Genomic DNA, 19,575 nt, shown 5'->3' on the forward strand with positions numbered 1-19,575 from the left:
GGAGGGAGGCAGTTCAAGGAGATTGATATGGTATCTACCTAGGAAGGTGATAGCAAATGCTCAACACGTGGTTATTATCTCAATTAAATAAATAAAAAAAAAAAAAAAAAAAAAAAAAAGAAAATAGGAAAAGATATATTCAGCAAGGTTACCAGGGAAATATTTACTATCTTATTAAAACTATGCTTTTATTTCCTCATCAAATCTTTTCATTATGCCTTCAAGGCATAAGGAGGATTATTAAATGTCAGCCACAATTCAAATAATTAATGTATGGTGTTACTAGATATATATGCGCTCTCCAGGAGGATTAATAATAGCTGCTATTTTTCTTCCAACCATATTTTCTCCATAATACATATATTAATCATGAGAACGCAGTGCATTTTTTAAACCTCTCTAGTGCTGAAAGTCTTTAAGGAATTCACACTCTGAACACTGGAGAGTTCTTCATATATTCTGTTCTCTACTTTTTAATTTACTATCAAAATACAAAACCACAGAACCAATATCCTCAATTCCTTGAAATAGGGGTTTAAAAACAACAAACCAGACCTGTAAATTCAGGAAGCAACTTGTCCCCCTTTAAAACAGACTGACTTTTATTGCTAACTTACTGCAATAGAAACACTTCAAAAAAGGCATCAGAAAAGTAAATTTTTATCAAACTCCCCTCCCAGGGCTGGCTGGCGATGGCGTTCAGCATCTACTTGGTCACCCTAACTCTGTCTCTGCAGCATGCTCGTCCCTGCAAGGTGCTGCTGAGCACCAACGTGTGTGTTGTCCATAAAAACGGCGGCACAGGGCAGGATGGGCAGCGGGGCCGGGGCTTTTCCCCTCTTGGATCCCCACTGCCAATGCCAGAGCGAGAGCTGACCCCTCTGCTCTTGACTTTGCACCCAACAGCTGACCTGGATTTTCCCTCCAAGCCTGACATTAACTCTTCCAGTAATTTTAATCCACAGACTAAAAGTGTGCTGTGTGAGGTGGGGTGTGCTACCTCAGAGTACTTCACAGTTACTACGTGCAGGGAGAGAGTTCCTGTGGATGGACTGACCCCACTGAGGCTACCTGCCATTCCTGTTCCCACGTGGGCTGCAGACATACTGCCTGCAGAGTGTTTTTTGTACCTGCTTGTGGCCTCTCAACAATGCAACCAAAAATGAGCTCAGCTCCTGATTGAGCAGCAAATAAACATGTCCAAAAGTAATATTTCAATTGCTTACAACTTGGAGAAGTTTAAATTTTCTCCTCCACTTCCAACTGTATCCTAGGTGTAACCCTTCCAAAGTGAAGAGTCATTGGGTATCTGATTTTGAACACTGCAAATTACAAAACATGTTACCAGCCTTTTTCATCCCCCAAAACAGATCAAGAAATGTCCGTTTTATTTAAAATAATTTTTACCAGCATGAGATCAGGGCTTGTTATGTAAGTAAAGGTGTAACCATATGTGTAACCATACTGCCCTTTTGTGCATTACCAGAAGACATGTGTAGTCCATGTGTGCATGGAAACTACATGCACATTCCCCCCATTTAACTGTCTATGTGACCTGACAACTGCCAACTGGGGGCAGTTCCTACACCTCAGGACCTAAACCATTTCTACAGAGAAGCTCAGGAGAGCAGGTCTTGCATTATATGTATTTTTTTAAAATTTCGAGAAGAAATATATTAAAGCAGTTTTGAAGACTTACCTCCTCGCTGCACCAGCAATGTGACTTCGCTTCCCTTAGGACATTCAATCAGCATATCCACCACCTGGTTGTGAGTGAGGCTCTGCACATTCTTCTTGTTGACTTCGACTATGAGGTCACCCTCCTTCAGGCCGCGGCACCTTGGGCTGTCCACGATTTGTTTCACTCTTTGGCCACCCCCACCGGGACTGTCTGCTATAGTAAACCCAAAGCCCATAGGCCCTTTCACTATATGCACAGTTATGAGTTCAGGTTGTGTTGCTATCGAAGACGCCAAAGAGACCGTGTCATTGGGGTAACCATGGGGTCCGTTGGAGGAGACCTCAGCCGGGCTGCTGGGTCTCACTTCCTTTGTGCCATTTACTTTCCCTGTTTTACTACTGTGGCTCGCCGGGGAGTCATAGTTTTCCTGTCCGTTCACAATGATTGGCTCTTTGTCCAAAATTGCCACGGATGTAACCAGGCTTGTGTTGGGATCATCGGGATCGAAGGGCAGGGGGTAGCCTCGGCACAGTTCAAGGTCCACACTGGCACCGATGGGGATGGACTGGAAGATTTTCACAACTTGAGCATGAGTGTGCCCCAGCACACAGGTATCGTTCACGCTGACTATGACGTCCCCTGCAGAGGACACAGATAGATATACCAAACACTTATGTTTTGTGCACCCTGGGAAGGTGAGAACTAGAGCCTGAGAGCTGATCTGCAGCATCCACAGGTACCACTCACAGGTAAATATCATACCTTTGCAAAAAAAAGAGTGGTGACACTTCGGCAAGCAAGAACTCTCTGTACCCAGTGGATTCACTGCATAAAGCCTTTATATACATAAATGTTTTTGAAAGTGAAAATGAAACTGGCTCATGCAAAAGACTAATAAATTCAAATGACGGTATATGGCCCATTTAACAGCTATTTCAAAGTCCAGCTCTCACTGTTATACATTGTGCTACACTGACATATGATAGAAACAAAACCAAGAGCACATGAGAGCTATAACAGAAGGCTCTCAAATACCAACTGCTCAAATACGGTGCCATGTGTCACATCTCAGACATAATTCAGCCTGAAATCTATGTATTGATTAAGTTACGATTAATTTTTTAACACTGAGGATGCGACATGGGAATGTCTGATGCTGTGATGCTCCACCTGCAAGTTAGGAGTTGTGACCTCAGGTGAATCTTAACAGGATTTCACCACGCTGGGCCTGATCTCTGGCAAAACAAATTGAGCCTTGGTGCCTCCACACAGGAAAATGCAAATTAGTCCACTCCTCTGCCCATTGCCTGGGGGCAGCTTGGGAGAGGGGGTGACAGATACATAAAACACATGGTGATGCACCCCTACTATCGCCACAGCGGGGAGCAGCAGCCTGCAGCCCGAGGTGGGACCCTACAACTGCTGGCTCCTCTCCTCAGGTCAGCATGGGGACAGCAGGAGCTGGTAGAGCCCCAGCTGGATATTTTGACACCTGTGGTGACATTCCAGCACATGAAATTCCATGATATAAGACTCTGAACATATCCCTCAATGTATCTCACTTCCCTTTCGGCTGATGGGAAAGCTGAATGCCTTTCCCCAAGACGAGGATGAGAACTACAGACCTTTATGAACTGCACATAAAAACAGCTGTAAAAACATAAACCAAACTAGTGGTGTTGATTTTGATATAAAGCATTGGTACCTGTTTCCATTTTACCATCCAGGGCTGCAGGGCCATCAAGCACCAAACTTTTGATCTGGAGAAATTCATCTGGCTCATCCCCTCCGACGACGGTGAAACCGAAACCCCTGCTGCTTTTCCTTAACTTGGTGTGGATGAACTTCCCTTTCAACTCAGAAGGGTTTCGTGTAAAAAAAGGTTTTCCTGCGTAGGAAGTTGGGAAAATCTATAAACAGGCAGGCAAGAGCATTTGATCTGTTTTAACTCTGACCCTCCCTGTTCTAACAAGTACACAGACAAACACAGCGGTGTGCTGGGACAGGACTGCACTTCACTCCAGCATCCTCTCACCTCATCGCACTCCACCCGTCTCCTTGGATTCAAATCATGCAGTAAAAAGGATGAGCAAAACCCCTAGTACCTGGCACTTTGTTAGCTGTGCTTGTGCGCACCAAAGCCCCAAGGCTACAAAGGGAAAAACATGCTGCTTTAAAGAATGGAATATATTAAAGCTGGCAATGCTGGCTTAGATATGTGTCCTATCTGTCCTGAGGCGGTTATATCCATCCCAGGAAGGATGGGACAGAGGCAGCACAAATGCCTCCTACAGAAGGAGTCTGCAGAGAGAATTCCTGCAGAAAGGAATATCACCATGTTTTTCACCACTTGGCTTTCTCCCACTCCACGGAGCAAAAAGCAACTTCTGAGCTCTGGCAAGACACTGAGTAACCCTTTAGCATAACTTGCCCCACCCCGCCACCACCACCACCCTGTGACCTCCTCCAGTGAAAAAGGGGAGAATGATGATGTTCTTCAGACACTGTTTGAAATCTTTTCTCTTTCCTTTCTGCTCCTTGCCTGCTGTGGATGAAACACTGCTGTTGTGAAGCAGGGATCAAAGAGTGGCCCGGGACTGAAGCAGCTGTGCTGGCGGGCTGTTAGTGCTCTCTGGAAGCACGGTTAACAAGGGAACGAGGTGCTCCAAAGACAGAAGTGCATCCTTGCAAAGCATGTTGCACAGACTTGGAAAAGGGATCATGGTTGCTGTACTCCACAGTGCCAACACTAAACACCTTTGCACTTGTATTTGTTTTTAATGCTTAGAGGGGAAAAGACTGTGCCACTAAGCCCTCTGGTGACAGTTCCAGGATCAGCAGTGTGTATCGCAGCCAGGAGAGCTGGCGTACTTTCAAAAGCCTCGGCAGCATTGCCGTGGGCCTCTGTTCAGAAAGGAGACCTTGAGGGAGAGCGAGGGGATTTGAGACTTGTAAGACTTTAACTAGGGGAAAAAAAAAAAAAAGAAAAAAGTATATTTGAAGATTATTCATGAGGGGGCAAGTGTAAGGACTTGCAGTCTTCTGTCTTTGAAGGGTAGCACAGGAACACGGTAATCCTGTACATGATGGGCAGATGCTCTGCTCAAACCCCAAGCTGCAAAAAAGCCCTGACTATCAAAGTGCAACCCAGCATCTCAGGTAACAAACATGGCTGAGAGGCAGTGTGCAGCAGAGCTTGGTCCTGTGTTAATTTCTGGTTCAAAAGACAAGCAGAACAAGCACAGCTTGTTGGTTTCTGCCTATAAGTACAAGGTGAACTTGCCCTGTAGTAACAGGATAGCAGCACCACAGGCTATGTGGCAGCTACAGCATTTGGGAGGAGAACGTACTTTAAATGAGTGTATCTACAAAACCCCATCTAGGAGAGAGATGCCAGGGGCACAAGGAGGGGTCCTTGAGTCCACATCCCCACCAGAAGTGCCATTAGTGGGAGAGATGCAAACCCCTGGGCATAGGGCAGGGAAGCTGGAAATAGCTGCTGCAAATGGGGAGCAAGAGAAGAGGGAACAGCACTGAGAAAGGAAGAGGAAAGAATGAAAGAGAGAAGAAGTCATCAGCACGTACCAGGACATGTCACTCAAAGTGGCGCTGAGACAGGCTAATGCTCTCCTGTAACACTGCTGCACAATTTCGGTGGCTGGCAGTCGGGAGGGGGTGGAGAGCTGAGCGAGGCTTCTAACATCAACCCCACACTTGAGCAGCCCTTGCTTCAGCCTGACTTTGTGAAAGGCAGAGGTGGCATTCACAGATGTCTCCCCAAGGAAGACCAGCATTTCTGGGGCACTCTGATGATGTGTCTATCCCGTGATGCCTGGTGGTCAGCGTACCATCCCCAGACTTCTCGTATTTTTCCTTGTTGCAAGTCTGGATTATTATAATATCCCTCAGGAATGTGATGGGGGCTTTGGACACTGCTAAATTTCACGTGTCTGTTTTGGAAGGGCTGGTTAGCTGCCACCTGCAGCAGAGAGCACTCTTTGGCTCTTCACGGCAGGAAAGGCTGCCTGGGAGACCAGCACCACTGCCCAGCTCACCTTCGGAAGCCACAGCTGACCTGCAGAGCACGGGATTATCTCCCAGCTCCCAGGGCCAGCCTCCCCCTGCTGCTCCCAGGTCTATCAGGATGACATGGTCCAGCAAAATTCCCCCTCTCTCAACTTCCCCAGAGTCTGGTTTCTGCAGACTAGGGCAATGCCATTCGCTTGCTGTGCAGTTTAGATGTAGTCAAAGATGAAGACCATTTACAAACACTTGTAACCAAAGAGCACTTGTACTGCAATAGGTACAAGTGAAAAACTATCTGCCCTAGCTGGCAACCAGATCTGGCAATGTTTCAGCTCATTCTGCAAATTCAGGAATGATTCATGTCCTGTCTGGTTAGTTATTTAAGACAAGCAACTGATCTGTGAGCAGTTGGCTATACACAGACCACTGACACTAATAAATAAGGCTGTAATAACCCAAAGTACTTGTACACATGTACAGCTTCAGAGTAGGTCTGCAGTATTTATACCTACTATCATTCCCTTCTCATGCAGAGCTTCCCAGAGGAACTTCAACTCAGATGTTTCAGAAACATGCTGTAATTTGCCCCTAGCATGTGGCCAAGGCACTTGTGCTGCTTCGCCCTCTGTTACCACAGAAAGTCAGATTCAGCATGAAGGCATGGTAGCTCTGCAAAGCTCTCCAAATGGCAGAGGATCTCCTTCTTCTGGTGTTCCCTCCAGCTCCTACCCCCCCAAATTTTCATTTGGATTCAAAGACACAAAAAAGAAAATCCATAAATTTGCAAGCCACACTCACCTATGGCAACACCAGAACCTGGCTGCTCACATGTCACAAATGCAACCAAGACACCCAAGATCTCCAAAACCAAGGTCCTGCCAAACAATGCTGACAACCTATGAACATCACAGCTCCCAAACAAGCTGATGAGTTTCCAGGGCTCTTAAAATACTTTAACTTGAAACTCTACCTACCCACGAATGCAGACATGGGGTGACATTGACTTTCGCTGTCAAACTAAAACATGACGATCTTAATGCATGTCTGTGTCTTAATCATAGTGCAACATGGTGAGGTTTTATGCTGCTTTTTTTTGGGAGGGAGTGTTGACTTATGAGAACTGAAAAAAATCTCTGCACTAGATCTTATAGTAAGAGCCATATTCTAAACCCAGTAGAATTTATAAGGTGTAAAAGCTTAATTTTTGCATATCCACACAGCTCTGTGGAAAAGGATCTCCTACTTGCACTTGTAGTTCCACAGTTGCTGCTAAATCCCACCAATGTAAACCATGTTTTCACCATGCCTTTTTAAAGACTTGGAACGCCAAACAGAGAATAGCCACAATCCTTTTTGGATGCATGCAATCTCATCTGCCTCTTGCATTTGGCAAAAAACGTGGTCTTGAAACAGCTAGTCTCAAAATCTATGGGAGTTGAGATAAGCAGGCACATGCCCTGGTGTGTGACACTAGTCATGGAGACACTACATTTGCTGGTGGCTGAGGGAATTTCACTCCCAGAAAAAAAACAATCTTGTCACACTTTTACAACTGTCTTAACAAGGTTGTTACCTTGCACTGGTGCTTCCCGAACTGCCTCTTGGTTGTTTGAAACATGGTTTGGAGCAGCAGGTGGTGGGAGAGATGGACACTCTTCTGTCCATTCTAGAGAAGGCAGAGAGGGAAATGTTACTTGTTTCACAACAGCACTATAAGCTCCTGCATGTACACACACTGGGATTATGGAGTTCAAGCAGAGGAGAAGTGAGAAGCATGGCAAGAGAGGGAAGAGAATCATGAAGAGAAGGAATAAAATGAATGGGATGTCCAAAAACCAGTTCTGGAGGACTCTCTATGTACAGGTCAACTGATTGTCTGCTGGGACGCCCTATCTCACACTCAGATTTGTGACTTGATTTGCATCTAAGTGGTCTTGACATTTGTATGAAATCTATTCCCCATGGCACTCAGAGCATCTAAGTAGAAGAGATGATGTTGCAGGAAATGGAGCTGCAGGAGGAACGCTGGAAGCCTCTATTATTTTTCCCTTGGATAGTAACTGTTGTGTAATAACTTGGTGGGAAAGCTACAAGGGTACCAAAACAAATTCAAATGCCACAGATCCCTCACTACAGGTGGGCTGCATTTAAAGAAAAAAAAAAAAAAAAAAAAAAAGGGGGGTGGAGGAAAAATAAAAAGTGTTTTAAAATTACTTCAGATGTTACAGCTTGACAACATCCAAAAGTTTTGGGTTAGGAGGTCTCTCATGCAGAGTTTTTCTAGTGCGCATGTAAATTCCCACTCCTCATCTCCTTCGATAGCCTGTGAGTCCCAGTGCAGACTGGAACAACACCAGGTGCAGTGAGTAACTTGATGAAGCAGATTAAAGAGGAAAATGTGTGTTTTAGTTGTTTCCGGGAAGCCTAGAAACTTTCCAGAAATGAAGGACATCAAAAGAAAAATCTCTCCTCTTTAACAGGGGTGAAAGCTACTACATTTAAGTAGTTATATTTTCTCATTTTCTGCATCTTACATGAAGGGCATATGCAACCTTTCCTATGCACGTCATTTTGCCTTTAAATGTTATGGCTACAGAAGGAAAGACAAACACACTGGCATGGTGCTGCCAAGGCAAGGGAGGGCACATTCCCTCATGAAAACCCCAACCATCACACCCTCAGTGGTGCCAACCTTCTGGTGGCTGTTGCTGTTGCTCAAGCTGTTTCTTCCTCTTTGCTTCAAGAACTGGGTTTTCATACTGTGTCTTCCGGTTGATGTGGCTGGAGATGAAAGAGAGCAGTAAATTAGGAAACGCTTTATGTGACAAGCAGGAATGATGGCCAGGCATGAAAATCCTCTGGGGAAAGGAGTAAAATACCAAAAAACCCCAGCAACAGTGTATGTGAAGCAAGGCTCACCTAGTCGTGCCAAAAGCATATTTAGGAAAACAAGCAGATTCCAGTATTGATATGATGTCTTGAGTAGGAATGGCTAATTCCTTCAAATACATTAAAGTAGTGATCTATCTGTGAAAAAATAAGATTAAAGCAGAAAAGGCGCTTTGCCTGATTGCATCTTAAAAGACAGGCCTTTATCTCCCCTGCTTTAATCAGATTCCCAGAGGTCCAGTCATTCCCTGTCTCACCGAAGTTAAAAAACAAAAAACCAAACCCCAACAACTGGTAACGTCTGTCAGCTACCTAATCAATACACAATATTAACAGGGTGTCTTAAAAATATCTGTGGGGATATTATCAAATACTCCCAGTGGAAACCAGCAATTGGTGAAATTTCAGCAGTCCTCTTTGGAGGGCCATTAGGCAGCTTTTGATCTACAGGAGAAGTTTAGAGCCAATACTTCTTACCAACCTCAGGAAAAGGAAAAAAAAAAAAAAAGCAGCCCAGCCTCAAAATTGGCAGATAAGCAATGCACTATTATGATTAACCATATTATGAAACCAAACGACGAACACCAGCCACACATGCCACGGAGGTGGGGGCAGGTCTGGGGACTCTCTGCAGTTGATAGGAGCTGCTCATCAATTGCTCAAGAGCGATTCTTCAATAGTGATTTTGCTACAGCAGAAGAGCATGTAGAGCTTAGAAAATTATGTTAGCTTAAAGCCCATCTTTGTATGCAAAGCAAAGTTTACCATGCTATTTTGTCTCGTCTCAAGTGTCTTTATCACAAAGAACCCCCCAAAAGAACAACCAACCATTTTTTCCAGTAATTACAATAGAAGCACTCCAGATAGTTATGTTCAGATTTTTTTCTGCTGAAAATCAGTATTAAATAACTGGAAAAATATTTAAGCAAATAAAAACAAGTTAAAGAATTCTGTAAAAGATTTCTCATTTCTAGATATCTTCAGAAAGTTAAGAAAAAATTCTTACTACTTTAAAACTGTTATAAACTTTTAAATGATACAGTTGTTTCTCAACAAAAACTATTATGTAATAATAGAGTGTCTAAATTGGAAGGGTCAGAGACAAATGTTCAAATTATAACCATCTTGCTAGCTTATAGATTGTAAGTAAAATAAATTTATATCTCATTGTTGTTACTTTCCTATTTAATTTCATCACTAAGGAGTGCCACAAAACTAACAGGCATGTATATAAAAAATGAGGGGAAAAAATGCTGTAAAGACCTCTTGGCATAGCATTTAATAGCCGAAAAATATTCTTGATGTCTTTGGTAAATAAATGTCAAGCCTTAATTACACAGTTTCCTAACCTTGTTTCCCTAGGCACAGATGGTAGGGTCAGAAATGAGCCAAAGCAGACAGAAACTGTATTCCATGTCTATTCTGAGGGCGGTCATAAGCTATCCTACTAGACAAGAGTATACACATAATTAAAAATTCATTTTATGGGGTCAGCGATGAAACTAAACTCAGATCTCTGGCTTCCCAAGGGAGCGATCTGACATCTAGATAAAGAAGCTGTTCTAATTCTGGAGAGAGTCCCATTAAACCTGTAATTCTATTCACACCACCACAGCCCGATGCAAGAACCTCTGCCGCGGCTGTCTGATCACACAGGCGCGTCCATTCCTCCTTGTGACTGTCTTCTGACTTGTAACTGAATTGATGGTCTGCTTTGCACACTCCTATTTTGATCATAGCGTTATATGAAGGGGATTGAGCCCAGTTAATCGCACACTTATTAATGTTCTCTGGATAAAAGTATTTTGTGAGGTGCTGGGGCTCCTGCATGCCCCAACCCTGGGGTGCTGCTGTCTTCCTTGAGCTCACCCCTGAACTCAACTCCCACCCCAGGGTGCTCCTGTCTGCCCTGAGCCAACCCCCACCCCCAGGTGCTCCTGCCCGAGCCCACCAGAGGATGGGGAATGGCAAGTCAGGGCTGTCCTCTCCCAGCCCCTATAGCATCCCCCAGCCTGTGAGGGGCCAGGGTCTCCTCCTCGTTGGTATGAGATGCTGCCAATAAAGCACCCAGACCACGGCGGAGGAGAGACTCCCTCCACATGACAGCCACACCAGAACCAGAGAGCAGCACTTACTCTACATAGTAGACACCATATACGGGATCCTCAATTTTCTCCCAACCAGCAGGCAACTCTGGAAACAGAAAAAGTATTACTGAAGCCTGTCAGAAAAAAATACATTGGAGGTAGTCATTCCTGCTCAGCATGTAAAACTCATCAGTAACTCAGACTTCTCTTCAGATGCTTATCAGAACGATCCTAGCCTCCTTTTAAAGGCCAGCATACAGCACCAGCATCACCGCCTGTCCTACCAGTGCTGGGTTAGCAAGTAAGTGGGAAGATGCCCATGCCAGTCAATTTTAGATTTGCTTTTTGCATTAAATGAACAAATTATCAATAAATTTCCTTTCTGGGAGTGCCTCAAGTACCCTCCTGGTTTCATCACCACTGGCAGAGTGGCCCTGGATGGAGCACTACAATGGAAGTCGATGCAGGCAACAGGCCAGAGGCATTTTAACACCAGCCTACGAAGATGAATGAGATTATGTCAAGCAACTGTAGCATACTAACAGAGAGACCACTTTCATCTCCTGCAATATTTCCTTAGCCATTGATGCTCACCATTGCTGAAAAATATTTTGACTCTTTTCATAGGGATTTACACTGCATCGCTCAGCGATGAGTCCAACACAAAAACACATCTTGAAACAGGACAAAGTGAATTTAATGTAAATGCCCGGCATATGGAATCCACCCAAGTGGGGCTGGCACACACAGATGTATTTCACTGCATAACACTTAATGTAAAAACACATATTGCCATAATCACATGTAACAGAGATTCCCTTTTTTAATTAGCATAATTAACAAAAAACAGTTCTGAAGATGAAATTAACATTTGGAAATGTATCCACTTTTGTTCCTGTTGATTTTCTAGACTGCACATAGTACTTTAAGTATAATGAGTGAATGTAATAAAATCACTTCAGCATCCAACCGAGGGTTATTACAGTTGTATGTATTACTTAAGGGCGTGATCCTTGTCCCACTCATTCAAGAACAATGTTCCCGTTGGCTGTGTGTACAGAAATAATCATCCTATTAGCAATACAGAGTGGTCTGTTTGTGTAATACTGTGAATCAACTTGAAAGAAGGCTCCATCATGCTATGGACTGTGCAAATGTGGTCCCACAGACCCTGCATGTTCATTTAAACAAACAAAAAAAGCCATTGTCAGAGAGCACGAGTTCAAATACCCCATGCAAAGTAATTCCTCAAAATGTATCACTAAAATGACAAGACCGATAGTTAATATTCTATGTTTGTTTATTATCAAATGCAAAGATTAATTTTCACTAATAGCATCAATTGCTGAGCTAATACAATCAACAATGGCTCGTTAATTAGAATAAATGTAACTATCTAGTTTGCATTTATGGACTTCAACTATGTTGCCATAAGGACAGAAATATCTCCAAACTGGAGTTGAACAGAATCTATACAAACACCCGTGTATTAATTACTCAAAGTTTATGTTTGTGTTCAGAATTGGCCGGAGATCAGATGAAATTGATTTTCATAAGTTTTGCTCCACGTGTCCCTTATTTGCAGATATAAGGCAGGTTTTCCATCCTTATCATTATTTTATCCTTATTGGGTTAAACATCTTTGGATTCCTTGAGACATAAGCAATTAAATGCAAGCCAGTGCTAACTTTTGGGCATGAAAATACTCCACAATTTTATCAGCAGGTCAATCTGAAATGAACGCTTCAGAAACAGATATTCCTTTATACTGTTCAAGTATACCTGAGAAAAAGTTAGAAAGCTGGAGGCCTATCATGAAAATCTTTTCACAAAGGGAACTCTCAGGTTTGCAAAGGAGCCCCATGTGATGAAAACACCGTGGGACTGGTTTAAAGAGTTTCCGTGCAATTAAACTAAGACCTAGCATGCAATCAGGAAAATCACAAGTTGTGGCAGCCTTTTAATTCGTTGCACTACGGTGAAAGTAAAATGGTAAAGAGATCAAGCTGGGGGTGGAAGAAAAACAAAAAGTGAATGAGGGAGAGGAGAATTAATGAACAAATGCCTTAAAATGACTTTTCCACAATTTTTCCTGTTAAATATATTTTGTCTATTTTGGACTATTAAGTGTTTTATATTTTTAAAGTTCTAAAAACATTTTTTTTGCTGCTTTTCTTCTGTTCACGAAAAGTTTTGGTATTATTTTTTTTTTCTTTTCTTTTAAAGAATTTTCACAAAAGGTCGGAAAACTGGCACTTTCCTAACTCCACAAATGGTGTTGTGCCAAAATCTTTCCACAGTTTTCTATCTCTGCAGCTTTCCATTTAAGGAACACATCTCTGTTTTCAGAAGTAACAATATACAAAACTGCAGCTGTCAACACATTACTTGTTGATTATGTAGATGCGCTTTCTGACTTCTAGAAGCCTCTGAAAGTTCTCTAAAGCAAAAGGCAATATTCTCCATAGCCATGTTGCACAGCCTAGATTCTTAGTGGCTTTAAATTTTTCATCTTCCTTCTCTACCTCTCCTGCCAAACTGAAGATGACCCAGAGCATTAGATTTTATCACAAATATGAGATTTCCAAAATCATTTTGTATCGTTAGGAGCCTGAATGAGCCATATGGCTTTTATTTTGGTACATCCACACAGCACTCTCAGAGCATTTGTCAGCAGGTAAATTCCATGGACAAATATCCAATTTTATACTTTTAAGCCTGGGGTAAATACATGGATTCCCACTGAGATGCTCTTGTTTAGTATCCTTCCCTACAAAAGGGATGGACAGATTCCTAAAAAAGAACTTCTCCAACCACCAGGTATTTTAGTCACACCCATGCATCACTATAAAGGAGCTGGAGAGGACCCCAGCATACTCAGGTCTTACTGCTCCCTGTGAGGCCAGAAGGATCTGCCCAAGCTTATGTCAAATTCTATTCTAAAGGTTAATTTTTTGTGTCCTTTCGTACAGTCTTCTGTTAAAAAGGGTGACCTATTACTCCATAGTCAACCCATCTCTTTGGAAATCAAGAAGTTGTGCAAATGCTTCAAATTTAATTTTCTTATATTTAGAACTGAAACTGCTGATAAGCTAAGGAGCTAAATATCTGGTGCCAACCAGTTTATACTAACCATGATTATGGTTAGTGAATAGCACATGTTTTCATGCCCCCTCCCTAGCATTGTTGTGACCAATTGAGCCATTTGAAAATTTCTTTCTTTACACTGCGACATTTGCAGATCTCAACATTATATCCATAGGCTGTGAGCTCAATAAAGCTTATCTGCATTAAAACAAACGGAACAGTTCATGACGTTCAAGCAAAACACTTGTGAATGTAAGTGTCTGCAGAACTGGGGTCAGGCTTATCAATTAATGAGTTTCCCTGCATCTATTTTTTCAGCTCTTCTCTTGCACTAGATCCTGATATCAGACTGAAAGACAGGAACATTCCCATTTCATTATTGGCTCTAAATTTGCTTTTTTTTAACTTCTCTCTTATTTTAAGACATCCTTTGTGAAGAGCTTCAAGAGCAATCTTTGCCAATTGTTGCTGTGCATCCAGCTACTTCTGATATTACTTGGTCTGCTGCTGATTATTTGTATGACCTGCACATAATGCTAATGTACCACTAAAGTGGAAGCATTCTTCTTTAAATTGACATTTCTTTCAAATTTTTGCACTAAAAGAGGCTAAGCCTCCAATATTATTCCAGAACAGTTCCTGGAGTAGTGTTAAAAGTCCACTCAAGAGCTGCTGGCTACTGATGCCATATAAATCACACAGAAGCAGGAAGCAGAATACACTTACTTGCAAGTCATTACTGAAGCCAGAGGTTAATTCTCTGGTAATACAATCCTCCAGTATGTAGAACTATAAACTGTAAATACAGTCCTTTTTAAAAGCAATAATAGACCTAGTGGAAATAAAATCCTATGCAACCTCTTATGCCTTTCAGCTTTCCAAGAGCACTAGAGCATAGCTGAACAGAAATAACAACTACCTCCACCATCAGGATAAACAGAATGAGCACCGCTGAGATTAGATATCAAGACAGCATTCTTCACAAAAACATGCAGCAAATAAAAGTGTACCACATCATTGAAAATCTGTTTATAAAATCACCTACTGAGGCAAAATTTTCAGCTGTTTCATTCAGAAGCTCAGCAGAAGAATCCTGTGTAATACTTAAACTTTCTGAATCACACTTTGCTTCTCTTGTCTGGGAAATGTCTTTGGTCCCAGTGAAAAAGCATCATTAGCCACTTGCTTTAAACTTTGGCATCTATAAGCTTTTTCCTGGAGCCAGTGATGCCAATGGAAAAGTCCCTGACTTCTGCAGGGTCCAGGAAGAAGCAACTTCAAACAAACTTTGCAAGATTAAGGCCCTCTACCTTTCTTCAACTCTGAATCAGTAAGAAAAACACTTTAGATCTGAAGCTAGGGGAAGATTAATGCTTTGTGTGCTACAGAAGTTTTGCTGATAAATTAGGCTTGTTGAAATAAAAAAACTGAAAGATGTAAAATGATACAAAGGAGAAAGTAAGTAATTAAAGGCTTAAAACAGTGCAGTTGAAGTCAAACATCAAAACAAGAGATGGATGATTTACCTAGTTCACTGTCCAGTTCCTCCGTGTGTACCCCTTCTTCTCCAAGGGAAGAGCAGTAAATGAGACAGAAAAAATTAAAAGAAAAATTTCAGATACCAGCACCAAGCAAGAAATTCCCTACAGCAAACAGCAGAACCGGCACTAATTTTCTACACAGGGAGCCCAAGTTTTCCACTTATCACACTTTAGTGATCAGAATATTGATGGATCTGATGTAGATAATGAAAGAACTGGTTCTTGTATTCTTAAAATATCCGTATCAATTGACTACTTTCACATCACAGTTTGATATAGCAAAGTAATACATTTGTGTTGCTCTCACTGTAGTGAAGCTTCTCCCTCAGATCCGTAGTCCAACCTTTGCAATCCATTCTGTAGACACATGGATCTATCAGAAGGCCAGACCTGAATACTAATGATAAAATCTGAGAGGAAAACTGTGCATCTAAATAAGAACTAATGTAGCAAGGTTTTCAAGAAAGTGCCTAAATTTATGTGCCTACAAGGTCCAATTGACTTCACTGTAACTACTCAGATGATTTAAGATTGACATGAAGCAAAGCGCCTTGTTTAACTGGAGGCACAAGCCCATCCTGAAATCCAGATGCACTGGTGAGGCATATACAGGAATGCACCAGTTTGAGTGGGGCACCTGGGACAAAGATCACATAATTTTTCAAAGACACAAAGCCATCAATATTCACTGTTGCTCTATTTATCATTATCTGCTCCATATTCATAAGTTAACAGTGACACAGATGATTAAAGTATTGCTTAGCCTATAAATAATAATAACGCAGTCTGAAAATGAAAGATGATGACAAAACCAGAACAAAGATGGTAAAAACAATCTTGGACCTAATACAGTAAAGTATAAGCAACATAAATGAATGATAGAAGCAAACAGAAAACGTAGTGTCACAGCATTGCTTTTGAAAATTTGGACACCTAAGAAAACACTTCCACGACCTGTTTGCAATATACTCTACCGAAACAGTTGTTTAGGACCATTAGTGTGAAATATGAATTGCAATTTCTTTTGATAGCCTAAACAACTGGAAACAACCAAAAACCTGTTAGGGACACGTATCCTGATGAAGAAAAAAGACAAGGCAACTGCACCCAAACAAATCTGAAACAACACCTAACATTTATAAAAACCACAAACAGGATGGAATCAAGCCTGAAAACTCACAGGCGCACACACACCTCAAACAAAACAGAGGAGAAGTCCCACTGACTTCAGTGGAAATACAACCAACTGTGACCCTTGGCAAAAATGTCCAGCTTCTAGGATGCAGTAAAAATAGCCTTCTCTCTTCTTTTTGCTCACACTGTTTTCTGCAATATAATTACTTATGTGCAAAGCAACATCAGAGCAGCCAAGCAAAACAGTACAGTGCACTGCTGTACCTACGAATCAACTGGGTTTACTACTGAAGGTTAAAAATACTCATTAACGAGAAACTTAGTGAATGAAGTGAAGGGGTGCGGGGGAGGATGAAATCAGCTGATTTTAAGGCTAAAATGCCACTACTCCCCAAAGCGATGAATTTAATTAAACACAAAAATACCTGCTGCAGGTTTCTCATCCTGCTAAAATAAATTATTCCAATGTTTGTTTCATAATTGCTAAGGGGACAAGAGAAAGACTTTCCGTTCTGCGAGGAGACCTGGAGCTGTTTAAGGGAGGAGCTCAGCCACCCGGAGCTGACCCATCCCAGCGACTGCTCCTCGCCCCGGCCCGGAGCAGAGCGTGGGGCACGCTGACCCACAGCGGCATGCGCCGCTCCCGCGCATCTCCGGGGCTGTCGAGGTGGTGGGAGTCTTGACGGTAGAGAAAGCCAGGACAGAAGTTGTGCTTCAGGGAATACTACCCTCTGGAAGAGGAATGCTTATGCTGAGATTTAGCAACCTCCTCTTCAAATTGCCAGCAATGCTTAACTGCCAGGAGCAGGGAGCTTTGCGTGCATATGCTATTACTTAATTTTGCTCCAGTTCTGATTACCCACTGACAAATCCAGTTTTAAGTGCAGAGCAAGGCCTTCATTAATCCAGCTCCCTCCGCTCGCTCCTTGACAGACGAAGCCAGTTGCTAAGGATCTGACGCAGGCATCAGCTCAGTTTTTGCCTGGCCTTTGCCCATCTGGGTGGTGGGGGTACACAGCATTGTGCAGCTAGGAAGTTGGTGACCTGCTTCATCATGGCAGCAAAGGCTGCACAGGCAAGTTCTCACATCCTGCAAAATCTCACACGTGAAAGGAAGCAGAAGTTGAAAACCTGCGTGTGCAAAAATAGTAACAGTTGTTCTGAAGGCCAGATTTGAACCTACCAGTAAAAAGGGATTGAATTGATTCTTTCCTAAAATAAAATAGTAATTCTTATTGAGCTGACTCACACCAGTAGGAAGTTAAACATATTATGAAAACTAATTTTACATGGACAGAACCAACACTGACAAAATAACCCCTTCTATTTTTAAGATATATCTACCATAATAGCATTATGGTAGCCAAAATTACGCATTAGAGTACCATCACCTTTCCTGGTCAGTAGACCAAAATTTCCACACAGGTTTTCCCAAACATTTAAGTTATTTTCATCATGATTCCCTTTTTCTTCCTGCATCTTCTAAAGGATGCAGGGAAAGAACCTCCTTTAACAGTCCTGCATTCAGCTGCTCTAAATTGGACAGTGGCTTGCATTTCCAACATCTCAAGGAATACAAAATTACATCAGTGTAAACTTTCAGTGGCAAAAATCTACACTTTCAAATGGAATTTGTTTCCAGCAATCATAACACTAAGTGGATTCTCAGAATTTAACAGTAGAAGTGAAGCAATTGAGTTATTTCTGCTCAAACAAAGAAATAACAACATAACTTTTTCTATTCATGTAAAGCAGGTGGTTGAAGCGTAACACAATGGAGCACGCAGAGACTCAGTCGCTTTCCTCCTACACAGCAATCCAAGGAGCAAACAAGTTAGAAAGCTTTGAGTTTTGTTCAGCACCAGTGGCTATTCAAATGCCTTTGCAAAAACAGAGGCTTCTTACTTTCAGCACCTCTTTGATTTTTATGAAATAATCTGCCATCTGAGTGGCTATTTTACTTACACAGACAGTGATTTTACAACTACATAAAGGATATTGTCTTTATGCACTTACTAATAAATGTTTGGGTCTTTTTTTTTTTTTGTTGTTGTTTTATTTTGGATTTTTTTTGTTTGTTTTGTTTTTTGTTTTTGTTTTTTTTTTTTTTTTTTAAGTATTACTGAACATAGGTCATTAGAAAAGAGAAAAAGAAAGGAAGAAAGCCACCTAGAAAAGAACCAAACACATTATTATTTCACTATTTTCAGTCTCTTACCATCATCTTCACATTCTTCAAGAGGCTTCTGCTGTTTGTTCAGGCACCGTGGATCTAGCCAAGATGTTGTTTTTGTGTTATGGCTGGAAACCAAAAATGGAAATATGACCTTTGTTAATAAAGCAGAGCCAAAGTATCAGTGACATAAAAGTATATATCCTCGTTATTATTCAACAGACCTAAAGGCATACTTTTGCTTCAGAAGAAACGGCATTGCAATTTGATGTTTTGCAAACTAGTCTACCAAATCACAAGAATGTTGGCATTGAAAACAAAAGGTTAAAAGTGAAAATATACAAATCAGCATTCCTGAGTGGAAGGATGCATGTGAAAGCTGCAATATTATAATGTTAATTCCAATCTTTTATCTTCGGTGGTTTGTTTCTTAATTCTGGAAACTGCCGCTGAGCCATTTGCCTTCTGACAAAAATACAGAAATTTCCCTTCCTCCCTAAACCATGGAGTGATCTTTGTTCCTGAAAAAGACCTTTGACATTTGTTTAGCTCTGACCCAAGCATTAGTCAAAAACAAAATTTCCAGTGAAAACATTTAATTACACAAATAAAAATGTTCTGTCAAAGTCTTTGATGGAAGCTGAACAGCTTCACTTTCAACTCTTCCTTTCTACAACTCCCCTGACAGTATTGCAATGTCAGTCCCAGCGGTGAAGGCTGCATAGTAAACAGGTTCAAAATACATTTTTCTAGAAATTATTTTCTCTCATCATTTCATTTACATACGCGGACAATCTTGTATATAGTGCCTCTTCTACAGCCTGATGTCATCTTAGACATAACCTGCAAAGATATCCCTCCAGTCCCTGAGGTATCATTTATCTAGTTTAGCCTTTAACACTGCTTAACAGTTTTAAGGTTCAATACCACAGTAATGCTATTTACTTCTCCTTCAAG

The 19,575-nt window shown here is 41.7% G+C and overlaps 1 protein-coding gene across 26 annotated transcripts in view; it reads right to left on the minus strand.

Moving 5' to 3' along the window:
* The window catches only part of MAGI1 (membrane associated guanylate kinase, WW and PDZ domain containing 1), a 357,611-nt gene that overhangs the window by 53,609 nt on the left and 284,427 nt on the right, over positions 1 to 19,575 (minus strand). For 12 of the 26 annotated variants that reach the window (XM_032985724.2, XM_032985723.2, XM_032985727.2 and 9 more), the window contains exons 6-12: positions 18,664 to 18,746; positions 15,297 to 15,335; positions 10,732 to 10,789; positions 8,400 to 8,488; positions 7,281 to 7,373; positions 3,387 to 3,569; positions 1,700 to 2,320 (exon numbers count right to left, since the gene is read on the minus strand). In XM_032985724.2, the coding sequence (XP_032841615.1) occupies positions 1,700 to 2,320; positions 3,387 to 3,569; positions 7,281 to 7,373; positions 8,400 to 8,488; positions 10,732 to 10,789; positions 15,297 to 15,335; positions 18,664 to 18,746 (1,166 nt within the window). The remainder of the gene's footprint in view (positions 1 to 1,699; positions 2,321 to 3,386; positions 3,570 to 7,280; positions 7,374 to 8,399; positions 8,489 to 10,731; positions 10,790 to 15,296; positions 15,336 to 18,663; positions 18,747 to 19,575) is intronic. The other 14 variants (XM_042799314.1, XM_042799312.1, XM_042799311.1 and 11 more) reach the window with 4 other exon arrangements.

Source organism: Tyto alba, unplaced genomic scaffold (assembly GCF_018691265.1).
Source record: "Tyto alba isolate M040663 unplaced genomic scaffold, T.alba_DEE_v4.0 Super-Scaffold_3, whole genome shotgun sequence".
NCBI classification, from domain to species: domain Eukaryota; kingdom Metazoa; phylum Chordata; class Aves; order Strigiformes; family Tytonidae; genus Tyto; species Tyto alba.